The 21861-nt window shown below is 49.7% G+C and overlaps 1 protein-coding gene across 4 annotated transcripts in view; it reads left to right on the top strand.

Annotated features, from left to right (window-relative positions):
- The first annotated feature begins 312 nt into the window (after positions 1–312).
- The window catches only part of LOC116463225 (probable ribonuclease ZC3H12D), a 37409-nt gene continuing 15860 nt past the window's right edge, over positions 313–21861 (top strand). Inside the window, exons 1-2 of one of the 4 annotated variants that reach the window (XM_032146235.2) lie at positions 313–500; positions 10759–11133. In XM_032146235.2, coding sequence (XP_032002126.1) covers positions 10829–11133 — 305 coding nt within the window. In that variant the 5' untranslated portion in view covers positions 313–500; positions 10759–10828. Of the gene's footprint in view, positions 501–2185; positions 2265–4258; positions 4378–10758; positions 11134–21861 lie in introns of those variants that run through there. The other 3 variants (XM_032146234.2, XM_032146237.2, XM_032146238.2) reach the window with 3 other exon arrangements.

The following is a 21861-nucleotide window of genomic DNA, read 5'->3' on the forward strand; positions in this document are numbered from 1 at the left end:
AGGAGAACTTCTATTCCAAGTTCCCTCTTGGAACAGGGGTTCTCCCCCTTGGACTCTGAATGCTATTCTTCTCATGGAGCCTCTCCTGGCTTTGCTGTGCAGCCAACCCCAGCAGCCCTCACGGAGACTTGCTGCCCTCACGGAGGGTTTGTTTTGCATGTGGTTGCTGAACTTTGATTCGGTGACTCATGCTGAGGTGCAAACTTTAAGTGCCCCCCCCCCCCATTTAATTGCTTTCTTCCTTTCCTTTTTTTTTTTCTTAAAAAAAAAAAAAAACCCAAGGCATAACTACTTTTGCAGCTGAACGTGACTGTGGCGTGCAGGAAGTGGAGCATTGGCATGAAGTGGCTCCTAGTGGCTGCTTGGCACACGCCAGCTGCCCTCCTCTGACTCCAGTGGCACCTGGGGGCCTGGCCTCGCTGACGAGAGAACATTGGCGTGAAGGCTGCTGGCGACTGGGCCAGCATTCATTGTGAAGACCGGAGGGACACACCCTGCTGGTGAGTGCATGTCTCCTGGCCGTCAGTCAGTGTGGCCAACACCACGCAGACTTGAGTCCGGGGGTGGAGGAGAGAGACTGGAACCCGGGATCAGGGGCAGGAGGAGGGCTGTTAGAGAGCAGTCCTTGGGGAAGTGTGACCCTGAACAATCTGATTTCTTACACTCTAAATTATTTTAAGTGCTAAATAAAAAAATAAGATAACCCTCTTTACTTTCATTTAGGTGAAGTCCTTGCTCATTTTAGCAAAATCGTGCTTAATTTCCAGATGACTTTTTTGGGGGGAAGATTAAACAGAGGAAGCTCTTCAGTTTCAGTAAAACCTCCTGCTGTGGCCTTTGAAGATATTTACATGTTAGGAAATCAGAAAGAGTAGAACTCCCAGGCACATTTGAGCCCTGTCACCTTGCTCATGAGAGCATCTTCTAGACTCGTTATCATCTATGGGAAGCCTAGTTTCCAGGCTGAATGCAGCCAGGAACTTTTGGTAGCATCTCTTATAGAGGATGCCTCTGTGGGCCTCACAAAGGCTAATGAGGAAACTGAACTAAATCTTAATCTGACTGCAATGAAGACAAATTCCCTGCAGCCATAAGAAATCTCAGCTGTGGCCCCCAAGATTATGAGCTTTTCTCTAAGGCCAGACGATGCCAACCATGGGGTGCCCATCCCTGACCCATGAACAGGCTGGGATGTGGACTCCAGTAGGGTTGCTCCGGGATGTGGATCAGGGCTTAAATGCTTGTGTGTCCGCCTTAGAGAAACCATCACAATGCAGAAGAGCAGGGGACAAGTCTGAGAAAGCAAAAGGCCAGGCCAGCACACTTATGTTCACAGCAACATCATTCACACAGGCCCAGAGGCAGAGGCAACCCAAGTGTCCACTGAAGGGTGAATAGATAAACATGATGTGGTGTATACATACAAAGGAATGTTATTTAGCCTCAAAAATAAGAGAAATTGGCTGGGAGTGGTGGCTAACACCTGTAATCCCAGCACTTTGTGGGGCCAGGGAGGGAGGATCCCTTGAGGCCAGGAGTTTGAGTCCAGCCTGGGCAACTTAGTGAGACCCCCATCTCTACAAAAAATAAAAAAAAACCTGCCAGCCATGGGAGTGTGTGCCTGTAGTTCCAGCTGCTCAGGAGGCTCAGGTGGGAAGATTGCTTGAACCCGGGAGTTTGTATTGAAGATATAATGCTGAGCAAAATAAGCCGGTGACAAAAGGACAAATACTGTACAGTTCCACTCCTAAGAGCTGTCTAGAATCATCATATTTATTTAAAAAGAACGTACAATGGTGGGTGCCGGGGGCTGGGGACGGGAAATGGGAAGTTATGTTTCATGAGCTGAGAGTTTCAGTTTTGCAGGCTGAAAAGAGATCTGGAGCTGGATGGTGGTGATGGTTGCACAGCAGTCTGAATGTGCTCCATGCTACTGACCTGTACCCTTAAGATAGTTACAATGGTATATTTTATGTTACATATAATTTACCACAATTTAAAGACAATTTAAAAATTACAAATTCCCTTAAAAAAAAAATAAAGGCCAGGCGAGAAACACTAGTCCCATGAACTACCGTCTTTGCCTCTCTGTGACTTCCTCAAAATCTAACTGACAGCTCCACTGAGGGCCTCTAGCTCTGAGCTGAACCAGAAACTTTCTGTTTGGCCTCTGTGGAGAAGCTCAGGACAAGACAACTTCTCCTCACCCTGGTGGCCGAGTTCTGGAGGCCGTAATTTCGTGGATTTATGTGGAGCTGGCAGAGGTGACCCGGGAACAGACTTGGGGGGCAGGGGCGAGGTGTTGAGTGTGCTGGTCTTGGGGCTGGGCTGGCTGTGATCTGCTCCATGGCACCTCATGGTGGCCGCTGGCCTTTGGGTGGCACCTGAGCAGCCCTGGGCAGTGCCTTCTGGCCTTGGCGAATCGCCACCTTTGGGAGTCTGGTCTGCCTTATTTACAGTAGGGGTCTAGGTAAGTCACCAAAGCTGCTCTTTGCCTCAGTTTCCCCCCCTGCACTGGGAGTACTGAGGTGGCTCCCAGGACACTGAGGTTCCCACAGATGTGATAATATACAAGGAAGCGCCTGTGGGAGCTGCCACTTCTCCCCCAACTCCTTCTCTCCTCTGTTTCTCTTTTCCTCAGGGCCCTTCTAGTCAGAGGCTGCAAACTAGAACCTGGGACCCCTCCCCTGGACTGGCTGATTCTAGAATGGACAGATCTGGTCTGTTCCAGCCGTGGGGGCCCCTCCCTTCCTCCCTGCTCTTCCAGGCCACCCTGAACCCACCCCCAGGGGCCTGCTCTGACAACAGGAAGCTGCTCCTGTGACCTCCCAGGGCCTTGCGGGGCCACTTGGAGGATTTTCTAAGTGTTGTCGCTAATCTTCTGGACAGAGTGTGACTTCCAGTCAGGACGGAGGAAGGAAACTGAAATGAAGTCGTTCAGACTTTCAGGTCTTCAAAATAGGAAGGAAGAAACGAGACGCGGTTGGCAGAGCTGCAGCTCAGAGACCATCATGTCCCGGGGGAAGGCTGCGGCCCCAGGGCCCAGTGGGCTCCTAAGAGCAGCACCCCACTCCTGTCCCCGCTTCTTCCGTATTTAGAAGTTTTAAAAAGGGACCAAGTTGATTTTAAAGTCTCAAGGGAGAAAAAGCCTCTGAAGTAGATGCATTCTTTCAGTTTAGTGTGAAAACAGCTCTCCTGGCCACACGCCTGCCCCTTCAGTCTCCTCAGAAAATGGGCTGCGGGCTGTGCCCCGAGGGCCCCCAGGGGAGCTGCCCCCTACTTGGGCCCCGGGCGGCTGTCCTTGCGCCCCCCCAGGTGAAAGCCCCCAGTGTTTTCATTTTGGAAACGCTCACGTTTCTGTCACATGGAGCTCAAGTTGCAAAAGAAACTTGGACTTTCCTCAGAGCCGTTCCTTGGTGACCGAAGAGAAGTCACCTGACCCAGCTAACAAGATGCTGCCTGTGTCCTGAACACATCTCAAAACGACAGATCATTTTCGTCACTGCCGATCATCTCTGCCATTTTGCTAGCCATGCAGCCTTTACTTTCCGAGCGTCAGTTTCCTCACCCGCAGGAAGGGAACACTTGTATCTACCCCATCTTCCCACCAGGGGTATTGGGAAGGCCTTGGATACAAAGGCTGAGCCACGGCCGGGAGCATGGCTCACGTCTGTAATCCCAGCACTTTGGGAGGCTGAGGCGGGCAGATCATTTGAGGTCAGGAGTTCGAGACCAGCTTGACCTACATAGTGAAACCCCACTTCTACTAAAATACAAAAATTAGCTGGGCGTGGTGGCATGTGCCTGTAGTCCCAGCTACTCAGGAGGCTGAGGCAGGAGAATCGGTTGATAATCAGGAGGTGGAGGTTGCAGTGAGCCGAGGTCGCACCATTTCACTCCAGCCTGGGCGACAGAGCAAGACTGTCTCTCTGTAAAAAAAAAAAAAAAAAAAAGGCTGAGCCACAGGAAGGTAAACTTTTCTGTTCCTGTCTCCTGTTCCTTTATTCTGTTCCTTTCTCTCTTAGTTCTCATCCTCTATTCTTTCTCCCACGTCTCCTCCCTCTTCCTTTCTTTTTCTTCCAAATTAAAACAAATGTCACAGTGCCTGTGTGGGGAGGGATGGAGGTGGCTGGGCTGTCAGGGGTGGGAAGGCTTCTGAGGGGTGTGGCAGTGGGGTTTGCCTGTGAGGCAGATGTTCTGGGTGAGGGCAGAGCCTGACTGGAAGCCTTTTGGGCTCAGTGCGTGGCCCTGGTGTGAGGCTGGCCTGTCAGGCTGGGTGAGTGTCCTCTTCCTTAATGGAGTCTGGGCTGCAGGTGGACCTCAGCTGAGGGGACAACCGTCCTGAGAGAGAAGAACTGGTCACCAGTCAGGGAGGAGGTGAGGCTGGGCTGGAGGCAGGTGGCCAAGAGCCTGGAGGGTGTGTTGGGTCCGACTGTGATGATGGTGTGGAGTGTGACACGGCACTTCTTCCCACTTGGAAGAGCCAGTCTCCCTTCACTGTGCAGTTCAGTTCTCTCCAACAGTTCCTTGGCCTTCCCTGCCCCTCAAAGGAAGATAAGACCTTCCTTACCTGTTTTTTTTTTTTTTTTTTTTTTTGAGACAGAGTTTCACTCTTGTTGCTCAGACTGGAGTGCAATGGCACGATCTTGGCTCACCGCAACCTCCGCCTCCTGGTTTCAAGCGATTCTCCTGCCTCAGTCTTCTGAGTAGCTGGGATTAAAGGCATGCGCCACCACGCCCGGCTAATTTTGTATTTTTAGTAGAGACGGGGTTTCTCCATGTTGGTCAGGCTGGTCTGCCTCAGCTTCCCAAAGTGCTGGGATTACAGGCATGAGCCACTGCGTCTAGTCAGTTCTGGTATCTATTGTTCTCTTCTTTGTGTCCACATGTACTCCGTGTTTCACTCCCACTTATAAGTGAGAACATGTGCTATTTGGTTTTCTGTTTCTGCATTAATTCACTTACGATAATGGCCTCCAGCTCCATCCATGTTGCTGCAAAGGACATGATTTTGTTTTTTATGTCTGCATAGTATTCTGTGATGTATGTGTACCACATTTGAAAGCACGTTTTTCTAATTGAAAGTACGTGCTTATCTTCATGTATCTTCATGGTTTACAGCTCATTGTTAACGTTTTTTGTCTATTTTCTTGAATTGATTGTGAATGAGTTGACATTGGATTGTCTTATTTTGTTTTCATAGAGCTGGGATGCAGCACAGTGCTGGTGTTGAGTCAGTGAGCGGCAAGTGTTTATTACACTAAGGAGTGAATGAGCTAGGGTGGTGGTGGTGGTGTGAGTGCGAAGGGGAGGGTGGTTATGGAAAATGTCCAGGAAGTAGAATTATTGGCCAGTGGGTTGTAGAGGTAAGGATAAGAGAGGAGTGAAAGGGGACTTCGAGATTTCTTCTTTGGGCCTCTGGGGGATGCCATTCAATAAGATTGGGGGCCCAAGGAAAAAGATATTTCAGGAGGAAAGATAACTTTAGCTTTGGACATTTAGTTTTAAAAATCTATTAGGGCATGGTGGCATACACCCGTGGTCCTGGCTACTTAGAAGGCTAAGGTGGGAGGATCACTTGAGCCCAGGAGTTCAAGTCCAGCTTGGGCAACATAGTGAGACCCCAAAATTTCTAAAAATTAAAAAAACAAATCCATTAAAATCCTCAGATATACTAGGCATCATCTGGTGCTGGTGATTCTGAGGCAATAGGTCAGGATACCCGAGTAATTCAGTGTCTTGAGAAACAGAAGAATGATAATTCACTGTGTTATAAGACAGGTGTGAGCAAAGTGCTGTGGTAGATGAGATGGCCAAGCTGCTCATTCTGTCTGTAGGCTCAGGGATGACTGCTCTGAATAACATCTGAGCTGAATCTTGATGTCTTCCAAGACAAAAAGAGACTTCCAGGTAGAGAGGAAAGCATACACAGAAACACCGTGCTGAGAACATTCTGTTTTTTTGTTTGTTTTTTAAGTTTAGTTTAATTTTTTAAGAGATAGGCTCTTGCTCCGTCACCTAGGCTTGGGTCGGTGGTGTGATCACAGCTCACTGCAGCCTCAACCTCCTGGGGTCAAGTAATCCTCCTGTCTCAGCCTCCTGAGTGGCTGGGATTTCAGGCACATGCCACCATGCCCAGGTAATTTTTAACATTTTTTGAAGAGATGGGATCTCACTGTGAACTCCTGGCCTCAGGCAATCTTCCCACTTTGGCTTCCCAAAGTGCTGGGATTACAGGCACAAGCCATTATGCTTGGTGTGAGAACATTCTGGAATGTCTAGGGAGCAGGGAAACGTTCAGCATGGCTCTAGAGAAGGGGTCAGGTGGGCCAGGGGTGGGCAGTGAGGTGGTCAGTTTCAGGCCTGGTTTGTGACAAGCTCGGCAGCCTGTCTAGGAATTTGGTGTATTTCTTGTAGCCAATGAGGAGATTTCGAAGCAGGTGGCGAACATGATCCGACTCGTTTTGGAAATACAATGCCGGCTACAAGCCAGATGGAGGCTGTTATAGTTATCAAGTATGGGGTGAAGATGGCAGGAATGAGGGGTGGGTGGGGCAAAGGACAGTAGGAGATAGATTTGAGAGGGCCAGATTGAGGGAGTAAAGACACTGGATGTTCTGTACTGGGGCCCTGGGAGAAGGAGGGCGTGTCTATAGGTCACCGACATGGAGTCAGCTATGTGGAAATACCTGTTGGCACAGCTCTAGATTTAAGAATAAACTTTTTAGTTTCAGAGCCCCGTTATACTCTTAAAAATTATTAAGATTCTTAAAGAGACTTTGTTTATGTGGGTTCTATCTATCGCTGGATATGTACTTTATTAGAAATGAAAACTAAGAACTTAAAAAATTCATTTATTTCTACATAATAATAAGCCAATTATACTGACATAAATGACATATCTCATGAAAAATAACTTTATTTTCCAAAACAAAAAAAAATTAGTAAGAAGCCTGGCACTAATTCACATTTCTGCAAATCTATTTAATGTCTGGGGTAATAGAAGACAGCTAGATTCTCATACCTGCTTCTGCATTCAAGCTGTTGTGGTATCACACAACACGTAGACTCTAGAATATTCTGTTGTACACTCAGGAGAGGATAAGAGTAAAGTACAGAAATTACATCTTAGCATTATTATAAAAATAGTTTTTTTTTTTTTGAGATGGAGTCTTGCTCTGTTGCCCAGGCTGGAGTGCAGTGGCACGATCACGGCTTACCACAACCTCTCCCTCCAGGATTCAAGCGATTCTCCTGCCTCAGCCTCCTGAGTAACTGAGACTACAGGTGCACACCACCATGCCCAGCTAGTTTTTGTATTTTTAGTAGAGAGGGGGGTTTCACGATATTGGCCAGGCTGGTCTCGAACTCCTGACCTCGTGATCCGCCCGCCTCGGCCTCCCGAAGTACTGGGATTACAGGCATGAGCCCCGTGCACGGCCTAAAAATAGTTTTTACCTTGAAGATGCCCTGAAAAAATCTTGGAGTCCCCCAAGCTTCCCTAGACCACACCTTGGGAACCACTGAAGTAGTCACTTAGCACATGTCTCTGTGTGACTGCATTCTGAGTTCCCATAGCACTTAAATAGCAAGCACAGTGTTTATCTCACAGACTTATAACTGTGCCTGGTACTCAGTGGGAGGTGTGAGCAAGACATGCAGCTGTGGGGCCCATCAGAATATAGGTGCTGGTGGAGGGTCTGGGTGGCACCCCAACACCGAAGGAGGGGGGAAAGAGCTGGACCAATTGGGGAGAAGAATCAGGCCAAGTTATACAGCCTAAGGGAACAGAGAGTTTCAAGAAAGGGCAGTCCACAATTTTTTAATTTAAAATAACAAGTCAAGGAGTGGTTCCCAGTTTCAAAAGCGGCAGAGAATTGGCATAAGGCAAGGACTGTGAAGATGTTGTTGGATTTGGCAGTTAGAAGGGGCTGGTGCCCCTGGGGTCAGTTTCACTGTTTCACGTGGTGCCTGCCATCAGTGGGCTGAGGTGGAGTGGGAGGTGAGCAGGTGGCCACTGTGGCAGAGGCCTCTCTGTCCAGGGGGCTGGCTGCGAAATGCCCTTCATCTGCCAGACTCTGCCATTGTTAGATCTTTTCTGGCTCCTGAACTCCTGGGACAGGCCTGCAGAGAATGCCAGGCCAAAGTGGGAACCTGGCTGAGAGAAGTGATTGATGCAAAGAAGTCAAATAGGAGAAGAGGGACTGAAGGTCAGGAGCCTGTGATACTGAGATGAGGATGAGGTAGAAAGGTGGATGTGCCGGAATGTTCACTGAGCCTGATCTGTAACGGCGAAAAATGGAAAACAAACTTTCATCCTATGACATATGGTTAAACACTGAAGCACATATTCACTCATTCATTCATTCACCAATCAACACATGTACATTGAGATTCAACTGTGTGAGTCACTGTCCTAAGTGCTGGGGATACAGTGAGCAGTAGAACAGGTAAACTAGCATGGAAAGATTTCCAACTCTTCTATTCTATTCTATTCTATTCTATTCTATTCTATTCTATTCTATTCATTATTCTATTCTATTCTATATTTTTTTAGGCAGGGTCTCGCTCTGCACCTGGGCTGAAGTGCAGTGGTATGATCTCGGCTCAGTGCAGCCTCAAACTCCTGGGCTAAAGTGATTTTCCCGTCTCAGCCTCCTAAGTAGCTGGGACTACAGGCCAACGCCATCATGCCTAGCTAATTTTTGTATTTTTTGTAGAGCCAGGGTTTTGCCATGTTGCTGTGGTTGGTCTCAAATTCCTAGGCCAAAGCGATTCACCTGCCTCGGCCCCCCAGAGTATTGGGATTACAGACATGAGCCAGTACGCCCAGCCAAAAATGCATTTTTTTTTTTTTTTGAGAGATGGAGTCTCACTCTGTTGCCCAGGCTGGAGTGCAGTAGCACGATCTTGGCTCACTGCAGCCTTTGCTTCCCAGGTTCCAGCGATTCTCCTTCCTCAGCCTCCCAAGTAGCTGAGATTAGAGGTGCGTGCCACATGCCCGGCTAATTTTTGTATTTTTAGGAAAGACAGGGTTTCGCCATGTTGGCCAGGCCGGTCTCGAATTCCTGACCTTGTGATCCACCCGCCTCGGCCTCCCAAAGTGCTGGAATTACGGGCATAAGCCACTGCACCCAGCCCCCAAAATGCATTTTTAATAAGAAAAGCAAGTTGCTGAGCAATAAGTATAATATGACACCATTTGTGTAAAACTAAAACAAAACAACTCAAACAATATTTGTGTTTATCTATTAGACATGCAAGTAAACGTACAGAGAAGAAAGCACTAGAGGGGTGCAGAAAAACAGTAGGGGAAGCGAGTGGGTTTGGGGTGCGCAGAAGAGACATCATGTCTTTTTATTCTTTATGCTTCTACGTTGCTTGGAGTTTTCGCTTGCAATAAATATGTTTTCATGATTATTTCTGTATTTAAAAAATTTTTTTTGAAATATATCGGTCTTTGCGGGTAGAAAAGAGAGAGGCACCCATGCTGTCTAGTGTGTTCCTGTTGGTTTCGTCATCTTCCTTTAGAAACCATCTATCAGGCTGCAGCCCCCTTCCCAGGCCACCCCCCAGTCCCCTGTGTAGGCCAGGCCATAATGCCTGGCTGGGATAGATGAAATTTGGGGCAGGCCCTTTTTTTTTTTTTTTTTTGAGACAGAGTTTTGCTCTTGTTGCCCAGGCTGGAGTGCAATGGTGCAATGTCGGCTCACCGCAACCTCTGCTTCCCAGGTTCAAGCGATTCTCCTGCCTCAGCCTCCAGAGTAGCTGGGATTACAGGCATGTGCCACCATGCCTGGCTAATTTTTGTATTTTTAGTAGAGACGGGGTTTCACCATGTTGCCCAGGCTCGTCTCTATCTCCTGACCTCTTGATCTGCCCGCCTCAGCCTCCCAGAGTGCTGGGATTACAGGCGTGAGCCACCACGCCCAGCCGGGGCAGGCCCTTCTATTGCAGCGGTTCAGTGCGGTCTGAGTTAATCATTAGGGAAAGCTGTGCAGGGCACCAAGCAGAATTTGGGTGGAAGCACTGCCTTTCTGGGAGTAGAATTCGCCCGGGGGCATTTGGCCCTGGGTAAGCCAGGGGCCTGTGTTAGTCTGCTTCAAACCTGTGTTTGGCCTGTCCCAAGTGCTGGGTGCCCCAGAGCAAAGTACCACAGACTGGGGCCTTAAGGGAAATTCATCGTCTCACAGTTCTGGAGGCTGGAAGTTCAAGGTCAAGGTGCCTGCAGGGTTGCTTTCTCCCTTCTCCCTGAGTCTTCACATGGTGGTCCCTCTGTGTGTTCTGTGTTCAAATTTCCTCTTCTTATAAGGACACCAGTCATATTGGATTAGTGACCTCCTTTTAGAGGTCATAGCTCTAAATATAGTCACACTCTGAGGTACTGGGGTGAGGAATTTACCATGGGAATTTGGGAGGTCACTATTCAGCCCCCCACAGGGCCTGAGAAACAAGAAACCTGTGTTTGGCCTGTCCCGAGTGCTAGGTGCACGCTCAGCCCCTGCAGCCCTGGTGTGTGGTCGGGTGTGTGCCCTGCCCAGCAGTGTGGGGTGAAGGCCTCAGTGAGCTCACTGTGAAAGCAGCGTGATTGCTCCTGCAGCTCTGCAGCCACACTGAGCAACTGAAAGTCCCAAGTGGGACTGGGCTCCACCTGATTTCCTGACAGCTAGGCCAGGAGGGAGCCAGCGCAGGCACATCTTGCCCTTGCCCCAGTCTGCCCAGGAAACACCTGATGGATGTGTTTTTTTTTCTCTTTAGCTCATGCCTGCAGGGCTCTGAGAGGAGGAAGCCTGGGGCAGGACCTGGGCCAGTGGCCGCTGGGCACAGCATGGAGCACCCTAGCAAGATGGAATTCTTCCAGAAGCTGGGCTACGACCGGGAGGACGTGCTCCGGGTGCTGGGCAAGCTGGGCGAGGGCGCCCTGGTCAACGACGTGCTGCAGGAGCTTATCCGCACAGGCAGCCGCCCGGGGGCCCTGGAGCACCCGGCTGCACCCAGGCTAGTGCCTCGGGGCTCCTGTGGGGTCCCAGACTCTGCCCAGCGCGGCCCAGAGACAGCCCTGGAAGAGGACTTCGGAGCGCTGGCCAGTTCTCTGCGACCCATAGTGATTGATGGCAGCAACGTGGCGATGAGGTAGCTTCCCTTCATCCTGTAGCTGGGGCTGGGGAGGCCCCTGTTCACAGGAGCCCTAAGAACTGTCCCTCTTCTTTGTGGTTTGGTCCAAAGAGCTTTGGGGCCAATGGATCAGGCTTTGAATCCCTGTGCCATCTCTTAGTAGCTGTGTGGTGTTAAGCAAGTCACTTAACCCCTCTGAGCCTCATTTTCTCCATCTGTACGGTTGGGATAAAATCTCCATAGAGGGTTTTTGTGCACAAAATGCCTAGGATAGTGCCTGACACAGAGCAAGTGTTCAACAAGCGTAGCTGTTATCATCATAACCTAGAGGAAGAGCCTTCTTTTGGGGAAGGTGTGGTAATGAGGGGGGCGCCCTGGGTCGAGTGTTGGCAGATGTGGCTTCTTGTTGGGAGTCTGTCCCTAACCAGCTGCGAGACTCTGGGAAAGCTGCAGGATTCATTTCCTCTTCTGTGAAAGAGGCCCACAAATATCTCTTCTACTCTCTCAAGGTTATGAGCATCAGAGGGGAAGGTGTGCTTTGAAGTGCGCTGGAAGCCCTCTGCTGGGGTTGCTGGGGAGGCGGTGTTGCGGCTCCCTTAAGTTTGAGAGATTTGTTTGTGGCCCCCTGAGCTGCAGAGGCGGCTGTGTGAACATTTGTGTGTTGGCATCTTTGTGGGTTTTGGGAATGCCGGCCTCATGCCCGAGTTGTTATCTCTCTGTCTTGGCTGAGCTCCTCTGTGACAGAATCTCTGCAGCCTCCCCCAACACCCTGCTGGACGAAGTGGGGCGTTGCCCAAACAAGTGGATTATTCCACCACTTGGCTTTGTTACAGCTGTGCAAAGGGCAGAGCCATAGGAAACAGTTCACTCCCAGCTGTAAATATATGTGCTTCCCTTTTCAAAAGCTGAGTTACTCCCACCATAGGTGGGAGTCCAGAAAAGCAATTCTCAACAGCGCCAAATGTGTCAACAGAGCCTCCGAGAGTTTCCCCTGGGGATTTGGGCTTACTTCGGATTTGGTGTTGCAGGACCTAGGTTTGCAATGGTTCAACCCAGATGGTCCAGCCTCAGGGACTGTCCCTGCACTTTTTGTGGTGTGTACTGAGAGTTGGTTTTTTTTTTTTTTTTTTTTCAACTTTTAACCAGCTAAGTCTCCCTGGCATTGATGACATCAGCAGGCGATGCAGCCCTCTCCTTCTCCTGGGACTTAGGGGCTGGACCATGGGGTCTCTGTCACATTGTCACCCATGTCATATATAGGCACCAGATAGGTAAATCTATGAAATTCTGCTCAATTTAAGATCTCTGGGAAGCTAAAAGGATTTTTAAGAATCCAGTAGGTTCTGAGGGTCCTAGAAAGACTAGAAGGGGTTGTGAGAGGGGCCTGGCCTCTATATGACCTGAGCAAGGAACCTCTCTCCCTGGGCTTCCATAGAAGGAAGGCTTTGAATGCTTAAATCAAAGACCTTCCCAGCCCTAAGGTTGTATGAGTTCTGTGATTCCAAATCAAAACAGCAGAGTGGCTGTAGGGTAAAAAGACTACTTCAGGGGCAACAAGAAATATGCCCAGTCCCCAGAGAATCTCTTTGGGGAGCGGGCATGTTTTAGAAATTGTTATAATAGGATAGTGGTGGAGGGTTTTGTTTTTATGGGAGTCTCTGTTGCTGCTTGGAGTCAAACTTAAGCCACATCCTCTGTTTGTACATGACCATAATGTGTCCTGGGTACATCCATTGGTCCCCCACCTCTGCCCCCCACCTCCCACGATTGCAATCAGATTAATTTTCTCATGCTCAGTCTGTGCGGGTCACACATCGAAACCCTTACTCAGACTTACTACGAAGAATGTTTCAGAGCATAAATGTTCTCACACACTGACTACCTCCAAAACACTTGAGTTAACCAGAACACATGTACCTGTGCTCTGTGTGTGTCATATACGGACACACACACGCAATGTGTCTACACACACACATATCCCTTCTCTCTGCCCCTGGATCCCAGTAGTTAGGGAAAAGAGACAAATGGCACAACTGCCACCTGATCACAGGACTTAATTTGTTCCTTTTAAAGGCAAGTTCTGGGGAGAGTGGGGTGTGAGGTTCCACCCCGTCCTCTGCTCCTTCTGCAGTGACATCTGTTGTGTCCTCCAATGGGACTTTCAGTAGGACTCATGTCCCTCCGGGTCTGCCATATCCTTAGTCATGAAAGGTTCAAGTGGGTGCTGACCCTTCACAGGCAATGGGTGATTGAAACCCAAAGTGGTGTCTCATTGTTATCTGTTGACCTCAAAATTCAATTAACCTCAGAAACATGGTTTCTGAAAATTCCCTTTCACTGAGGTTTTGTAGTATTGCAGACATTGCCATTTTCTGTTTTTGAAGGCAGTACTGCTTCATGCACTGTCTGGCCTTGCAGTGGTGGGGAGGGGCTTAAAGACCGAGTGGGACACCTGTTCTTTCCACCTTGAGTGGATGAGAAGTGTGGCTCCTGTTGGCGGGAATGTTCTTCAGTGTGCCTGTTCCTGGCTGTGGCTCTGTCCCCCGGAAGCGTCCTTCTGGAAGTTCTAGAGGAGAGTCTTTTTTATTTTTTCCAGCTTCTGGAGACTGTGTTCCTCAGCTCATGGCCGCTTCTATCTTCAAAGCCAGCAATGGCCTGAAATGATATACGCAATGTGGCATGTCTGTGTACGTATATGTGTTTCTCTGGGGGAAGGATTCATAGCTTTCAATAGATACTTAAAGGGTCTGTCATCCCCAAAAATATGATAACCCACTGACATAGAATGTGAAATTACAGATAATACTATGCTTTATGGCCAGGGATTTATTTTTCCTCTGCCTTTCGGGAGGCACTCGGCCATGTGTCCCCTGTTAGCACAGAGAATGTTAGAGTGGGCCATCAGTTCTTGTTCTGACCCTCTCAGTTACACAGGAAGGGACTTGACAGGCTTGACTATGATCAACACTGGCTTGAATCAGACCCTGATCCCCACCTGTGCTTCCTAGCCATGACCCAATAGGTGGAAGTTTCTGTGGCCTTCTTTTCCCAGTGCTTCAGAATGTTTAGCCCAACGCCACTGGTCGTGCTTGGCTGAACCCAGAAGGCCTGGCGGCTGCTCTCTGGAGATTGACAGAGTGGGCTACTGGCCCACTTTTAGAGAAATGGGCTCTCCTAAGCAGGACTGCTGGCATCATTCATCATTTTGTAAGAGGTGGGTCAACGTAACGAGAACTCCAAGTGATGATGTGGGGAGAGTGGAAGATGGGGACCTCGTAAACAGACTTATGGCTGTCCCCAGTTTTGCTGGACCTCTTGCTGTACCCCATAAAGGAAACCAGGGAAGTCAGAAGTACAGGACCGCTAGGCCAGGGCTGCCCAACACTACTCCCCGCAGTGAGGGCAAGGCCCGCCCCTGCCCTGTCCCCACAGAGCCACTTGCCACATGTGGCGTTTGAGCACTTGAAATGTGGCCAGTGCAACCAAGGAACTGGCTTCTACATTTTATTTTTTAAATTAATTTTAACTAATTTTAACTAAGGTGTGGCAAGTGGCTATAGATTGAACTGTACAGCTGTCCCTTTTCAGCCATCCAGCTGTGTGACCTCAGGTAGGTCACCTGGCTTGAGCCCTATTTACACAATTAGGAGGTTGGACTAAACCTTAAAAGGCCTTTTCATCTCTAACGGGTGAGGATTCAAGGTGGTTATTTTACATATGCTTGAAATAAAGAAATACATTTTATTTTTATTTTTTTTTTCTTCAGACGGAATCTTGCTCTTTTGCCAGGCTGGAGGGCAGTGGTCCAATCTCGGCTCTCTGCAACCTCCACTTCCTGGGTTCAATCGATTCTCCTGCCTCAGCCTCCTGAGTAGCTGGGATTACAGGTGCCTGCCACTACACCTGGCTAATTTTTGTAGTTTTTTGTTTGTTTGTTTTGAGACAGTCTCGCTGTGTTGCCCAGGCTGGAGTGAAGTGGTGAGATCTTGGCTCGCTGCAACCTCTACCTCCTGGGTTCAAGCAATTCTCCTGACTCAGCCTCCTGAGTAGCTGGGACTACACGTGTGTGCCACCATGCCTGGCTAATTTTTTGTATTTTTAGTAGAGACTGGGTTTCACCATGTTGGCCAGGCTGGTCTCAAACTCCTGACCTTGTGATCTGCCCGCCTCAGCCTCCCAAAGTGCTGGGATTACAGATGTGAGCCACCGCGCCTGGCCACATTTTTGTATTTTTTTAGTAGAGCTGGGGTTTCGCCATGTTGGCCAGGCTGGTCTCGAACTCCTGACCTCAAGTGATCCATCCACCTCAGCCTCCAAAGTGCTGGGATTATAGGTGTGAGCCACTGGGCCTGGTCAATACATTTTTCTCATAAAGGAATTTCTCTTCTTTAGAGGTTCAGAGAGAGTAACTCACCTGAGGTCACAGAGCAAGAAGAGCCAGCTCTGGATTCAGTGCTCTCTCCGATGCCTCGCGTTCCCCCCAGACATTACCATTCCTTCTGCTCTCCCCCCGGCCTAGGAAAGGGCCACAGGGTAGGAGACCCTGACCCATAGGCTCTTGTCCTGCAGCCAGAGCCTGGCAGAACAGAGGCGGGCTCTGGCTGCAGTTGACAAGACCTGGACTTGTCAGCTGCAGGCAGGAGGTGTGAGGCCCCACTCCCTTCACAGGGACCCTCTGCAGGGCTGGTACCCAGGATGCCCTCAGGGTGCCACATGTGCCTCAAATAGTAGCTCTCATGGACTAGCAGCTCAAAGACTGATTTCTGAGTGCAGTCTCCATACCTTAAAGGTAGTGCTGTGTGTGTGTTTCTGTGAGAAAGAGAGGGACATCATCTCAGGTCGTTCAGCTGAATACCTGAGTCCATAGATACCTGGCCTTAAGAATAATGTCCAGCAACTTTTTAGAAAGAAGGCAGCTTTCATTGAAAGCATGTTCAAAATGGCATCACGGTGTGTGGGAAGAGCATGAATTCTCACGAGCCAACAGTTGCAGCATTTTCTTGCCTAGGGTGGGAAGACTCACAAGTGCCTGGCCTGTTTTACATTCTGTAGGCAAATCTAGAAAAGATGGGATTCAAAGTACAACCTTGGGGGGAAACCACCTGATAATTTCACATCCTCTTACTGCCCCAGAGTAGGGTTTCATGTAAATGTGTCCTCATTTTGGAGTGCACAGGGCTTTTTGCTTTGGCTGTTGTTTACATTTTTATACTCTCAGGACACTCTGCAGGCTCTGGTTTGTGCTGGAGTAAGGGATCCCCAAGGAAGAGAGAGATCAGGCTTGAAATCAAACCTCTCAGTTTTCATCATGCCCCTCTCAGTGGGTTCCCAGCAGGCAAGAAAGAGAATGGTGGAGGTTTATGACCGGGCTGGGGGTCAGACTTGCTTCTGAGACCCTGAATCTGTTCTGTCCGACGTTAGCCTTGGGCTCCTGCCTGTCTGCACCCATTTCTTGTAAGGTGAAACCTCCCAGAGCAGCCCCTGCTCACGGTCTCTTTCCCCTGCCTTGAGCTGGGGAGAGATCTCCTGGTGAGAAGGATCAGAGTGTTTGCAATTGAACCCCCAATAAGAAACAGAGTGGCAACAGCAGCTTCCCTTCACATCTCAGACCCCTGAGGAATCATTGCTCCTCTCTTTCCTCTCGCCCACAGCCACAACCTTCCTCCACATGTGACTGTTCTGGGAGCCCCTAGCCTCTGCAGGAACTACTTGGCGATAGTCAAAGATCCAGTGGTATACAATTGGATTGTCTAGTTACTGAAACTGGCTGGCACTCTGATTGCAGCTACCCCAGGCACAGTTGTCAGGCAGGCAAAATTTGCCTTGGGTGCCAACCCACTTCCTCTTTGTACCTTCGGTCATTCAAAACTCCCAGCTCTGGTGGGGTGCAGTGGCTCATGCCTGTAATCCCAGCACTTTGGGAGGCCAAGGCAGGCGAATCACCTGAGGTCAGGAGTTTGAGACCAGCCTGACCAACATGGAGAAACCCCGTCTCTACTAAAAATACAAAATTAGCCAGGTGTGGTGGTGCATGCCTGTAATCCCAGCTACTTGGGAGGCTGAGGCAGGAGAATCGCTTGAACCTGGGAGGTGGAGGTTGCAGTGAGCCGAGATTGCGCCATTGCACTCCAGTCTGGGCAACAAGAACAAAACTCCGTCTCAAAAACAAACAAAAAACAAAAACAAAACTCCCAGCTCCTGTCTCCTTTTCCCAGGGCCTGGCTCTTGGCTTGCTGCCTGATGAGCTGGTTCACAGTGTTGGTTAATAAGGGCATGAGTTGCCTTTTCTAAGCATGAGCATTTAAACTGTGGGTTACTATTGCTCCAAAGGAGCTGCCATCTGGATTCTGGGGTATAGATGGAGTTGAGGGGAATCAATGGTCTTCGGGAGACTACGGAGGAAGAGTTTGCAGCCTAAAGGGTCAGGCTTTGAGGGCTGCCCCTAGATCAGAGAATTGGACACACTTGCTTCAGTTTCCTCAAGGGTAAAATGGGGACAGGGTCACTTCCTCAAGGGCTTGTTGTAATGATTAAATGAGGCAAAACGTGCAAAGTGCCCTGGCAGACAGAACCCTCTACAGATCTTAAAAATGAGCTCCAAGGCCAGGCACAGTGGCTCATGCCTATAATCTCAGCACTTTGGGAGGCCAACATGGGAGGATCACCTGGGGCCAGGAGTTCAAGACCAGCCTGGGCAACATAGCCAGACCTCATCTCTACAACAAATTTTTAAAATTAGCCAGGTGTGGCAGTGCGCACCTGTAGTCCCAGCAACTTGGGAGGCTGAGGTGGGAGGATTGCCTGAGGCTGAGAGGTCGAGGCTACAGTGAGCCATGATTGTACCACTGCACTCCAGCCTGGGTAACAGAGTGAGACTCCATTTCTTAAAAAAAAAAAAGAGCTCCAAAAGCAGGGGTGATGTCTCTTCTTAGCACGCAGTGCAGAGCCTTGTAGTAGATATTCAGGAATTGCGCTGAGTCTATGAAGGAACGTGCAGATGAGTGGATGCCTTTGGTGTGTGTATTCCTGTCTGTGTGCTGAGGAGTGGGCTCCCAGGGCGACTGAGAGCTCTGCCAGGGTCCAGGTTCCCTTCCTCTCTCTCACCACTGAACACTGCCTCCTACACCCACCAAAGGTGTCAGAGATGGCTTGTGAAAGGTTAAACGCAAATATGGAAGGAGACCCTGAAAAGAGAGCAGCAATTAAGAAACAGTATTTTTTTTTTTTTTTTGAGATGGAATCTCACTCTGTCACCCAAGCTAGAGTGTAGTGTCTTGATCTCGGCTCACTGAAACCCCTGCCTCCTGGGTTCAAGAGATTTTCCTGCCTCAGCCTCCTGAGTAACTGGGATTACAGGCACGCGCCACCACGCCTGGCTAATTTTTGTATTTTTAGTAAACACGGGGTTTCACCATGTTGGTTAGGCTGGTCTCGAACTCCTGACTTCGTGATCCGCCTGCCTCGGCCTCCCAAAGTGCTGGGATTACAGGCTTGAGCCACAGCACCCGGCCAAGAAACAATTTTTAAAATAATTGTGGTGGTGCTATTTTCCCTTGAGAATTAACTGAGGGTGGACTTGACTACATTGAAAAGATGCATGTGTCTTGGGGGTGATGTGAGGGAGGGTGTCATCAATTGTTCACTTTACTGCTTCAGGGACACAGAAAACGGACCTCATTTTCTATGACAGGCACGATCTCTTCCCCTCTTTTTTAGGTAGGGGAGGGTACACTTTACATTTGCCAGTGTACATCAGGTGGGGCCTCCGTTTCTTCTGTCTCCTGGGCGACTCAGGCTCTGTGGTTCCTCTCTGCCCCCTCCCGTCTCAGATGGCCTCTGGGGCCTTTGAGACCTGGTATTGGCCGGAAAAGGGGTCTGGGGCCCTCAATGGGTTCTGCTGCACAGTGGCTGGGCTGGCCTGGCCTCTAAACAGGAAACATGGAAGTGGCCTTCTGGGAGCCATGCTGGCTTAAAATGCTCTCTGCTCACTGGCGCCAGCTTGTCCATCCCCAGACAGTCCACCAGGCCTGGGGTCACGTGAGGGATGGGGTGTGGCTTCAGACTCACCTCTCCTCCAAGGCATGTTCCTCCAAGGCAGCCTTGCAGAAACCCGGTTTCTCTGAGGGGCTTGCAATCTGCCCAGGCTGTGCTGAAAAACAAAGGTTCAGCCTTTGGTTCAGCCTCTTGTTCACACAGTCTCGATGTTTCTCCATCTCCCCCTCTCCTATGGTTGGGCTGGGTGGAGCCAGAATAGGGGGGCAGGGTGAGGACCTCCTCCTCCTTCCATCTCCCCTATTTTTCAGCTTCTGCTGGGCTGGAAAGGACCAGCGATCTGCTTCCTCTTCCCCCGCTTTTTTTTTTTTTTTGAGTTGGAGTCTTGCTCTGTCGCCCAGGCTGGAGTGCAGTGGTGTGATCTCAGCTCACTGCGACCTCCGCCTCCCAGGTTCAAGCGATTCTCCTGCCTCAGCCTCCCGAGTAGCTGGGACTACATGTGCATGCCATCACACCCAGCTAATTTTTTTTGTATTTTTAGTAGAAACATGGTTTCACTGTGTTAGCCAGGATGGTCTCTATCTCCTGACCTTGTGATCCTGCCTCCTTGGCCTCCGAAAGTGCTGGGATTACAGGCGTGAGTCACTGTACCTGGCCTCCCTCTTCCTTTTGACCACAGACATCCCTGTTGATATTTTCTCCTCACTGTACAAGCCTCAAGAGTTCAGCCTCAATAGCGAAAGAGATATTTATCTTCTTCTTCTTTTTTTTTTTTTTTTTTTTTGAGATGGAGTCTTGCACTGTCACCCAGGCTGGAGTGCAGTGGCTCGATCTCGGCTCACTGCAAGCTCCGCCTCCCAGGCTCATGCGATTCTACAGCCTCAGCCTCTCCAGTAGCTGGGATTACAGGCACACGCCACCACACTCAGCTAATTTTTGTATTTTTAGTAAAGATGGGGTTTCACCATGTTGGTCAGGCTTGTCTTGAACTCCTGACCTCAGGTGATCCGCCCGCCTCAGCCTCCCAAAGTGCTGGAATTACAGGCATGAGCCACCGCATCCTTTTTGTTTTATAAACTTGTGACTATCCTAATCTCCTCTGAGAAAATAGCAGGAAAGGTCACAGGCGAGAGAGAGCACAGCAATGCGAACTCAAAATGTCATCCTCGTCTGCATATGGGTTGGCTGCCAGGCTTCTCGGGAGAAGGCATGAGTGGCGTGGTGGCCCTTGGCTCTCTAAGAGCTTATCCTTACCCCTCCCTTTACACCTGTTGCCCGGGCTCTTTCCTCGTGCTCCAGCCCCACTCCTGTCTTTCTGGTCCCTAGACCATGTCAGTCACGCCTGTGTTTGGATCTTTCCGGTCAGCTCTTCCCTTGGCTTCGGCTTCTCCTCCAGCTGCTTCTCAGCTGAGTTTCTTCTCAGCCGGTCGTTTATTCAACAGCTTTTAAATTGAGTCCTTATAATTATTAGGCACAATGCTGGGCACTGAGAGTTCTGTGGTGAGCAAGAGTAACTCATAGTTTAAAGAAGGGAGACCCAGACGATCCCCTGGATGGGTGCCAACGTTCCCCAGTGCCAGGAAGGAGCGGGAGGGTGCAGTGAGAGCTCGTGAGAGGGATCTGCTGAGTCTAGGGAGTAGGGGATGCTTTCCTGAGGAAGTGAGGATGAAGCTGGGATCTGAAGGTGGAAGAGGAGGTGGAGTGATCTAATTTGAGGCCAGGCTCTGTCTCCCCCATGGCTAAGTCCAGTTGATTTTGCCTTCTCAATATCTTAAATCTACCCACTTGTCTCCCTCCAGCGAAACCCCACTGACCCCACTGACTGAGTCTGAGGGACGTCTCAGGTTTCACCAGTCACTTGGAGCAGCGTTTGGTGACCCCTTTCCCCTTGGCCTTCCTGATGCGCACCCTCTGGTTTTCTTCCTCCTTCGCAGATCAGTCCCTCCTGAGTCCCATATGATATCGCCCCCCTCTACCTATAACCAGCTGCGAAGTCGCAGAGTTCCTCCAGCCCAGGCCGCTCACTTTCTCTCCAGGCGAGCAGGAAATTCTGTCCATGCTGTGGCCTCAGCTATTGCTTACACAGAGATGGCCTACAGCTTTAGTCATCAGACATCTCCACTGAACCCTAGCTGTTTACTTAACATTTCCTCTAAGTGGAAACGTTAACAGCTCAATATGTGTGATCTTTCCCTCTAACCCTGTTCCCTTCCAGAATTCCTGGTGTCAGTGAATAGCCCGCCATCCTGTTACACAAGCCAGAGATCTTGAGTCATCTTTGATGCCTTCTTCTCTATCACTCCCATATCCAATCAGTCATTGAGTTCTGGAGATTTGACCTTCTAAATAAATATCTCCAAGTTCACCTACTCTTCTCCCTCATCCACCACCATCAGCTTAGTCCGAGTCACTGTCAATTTTTGCTCTGTCGCCCAGGCTGGAGTGCAGTGGCGCGATCTCGGCTCACTACAACCTCCGCCTCCCGGGTTCAAGCAATTCTCCTGCCTCAGCCCCCTGAGTAGCTGGGATTATAGGCACGCGCCACCACGCCTGGCTAATTTTTGTAGTTTTAGTAGAGACAGGGTTTCACCATGTTGGCCAGGATGGTCTCGATCTCCTGACCTCATGATCCACCCGCCTCGGCCTCACAAAGTGCTGGGATTACAGGTGTGAGCCACGGCGCCCGGCCTCAGATTGAGCTTTTTGAATCATCACATCACATCACATCACATCACATCACATCACATCACATCA

The sequence above is a fragment of the Hylobates moloch genome, unplaced genomic scaffold (assembly GCF_009828535.3).
Source record: "Hylobates moloch isolate HMO894 unplaced genomic scaffold, HMol_V3 SCAFFOLD_29, whole genome shotgun sequence".
Taxonomy (NCBI): Eukaryota; Metazoa; Chordata; class Mammalia; order Primates; family Hylobatidae; genus Hylobates; species Hylobates moloch.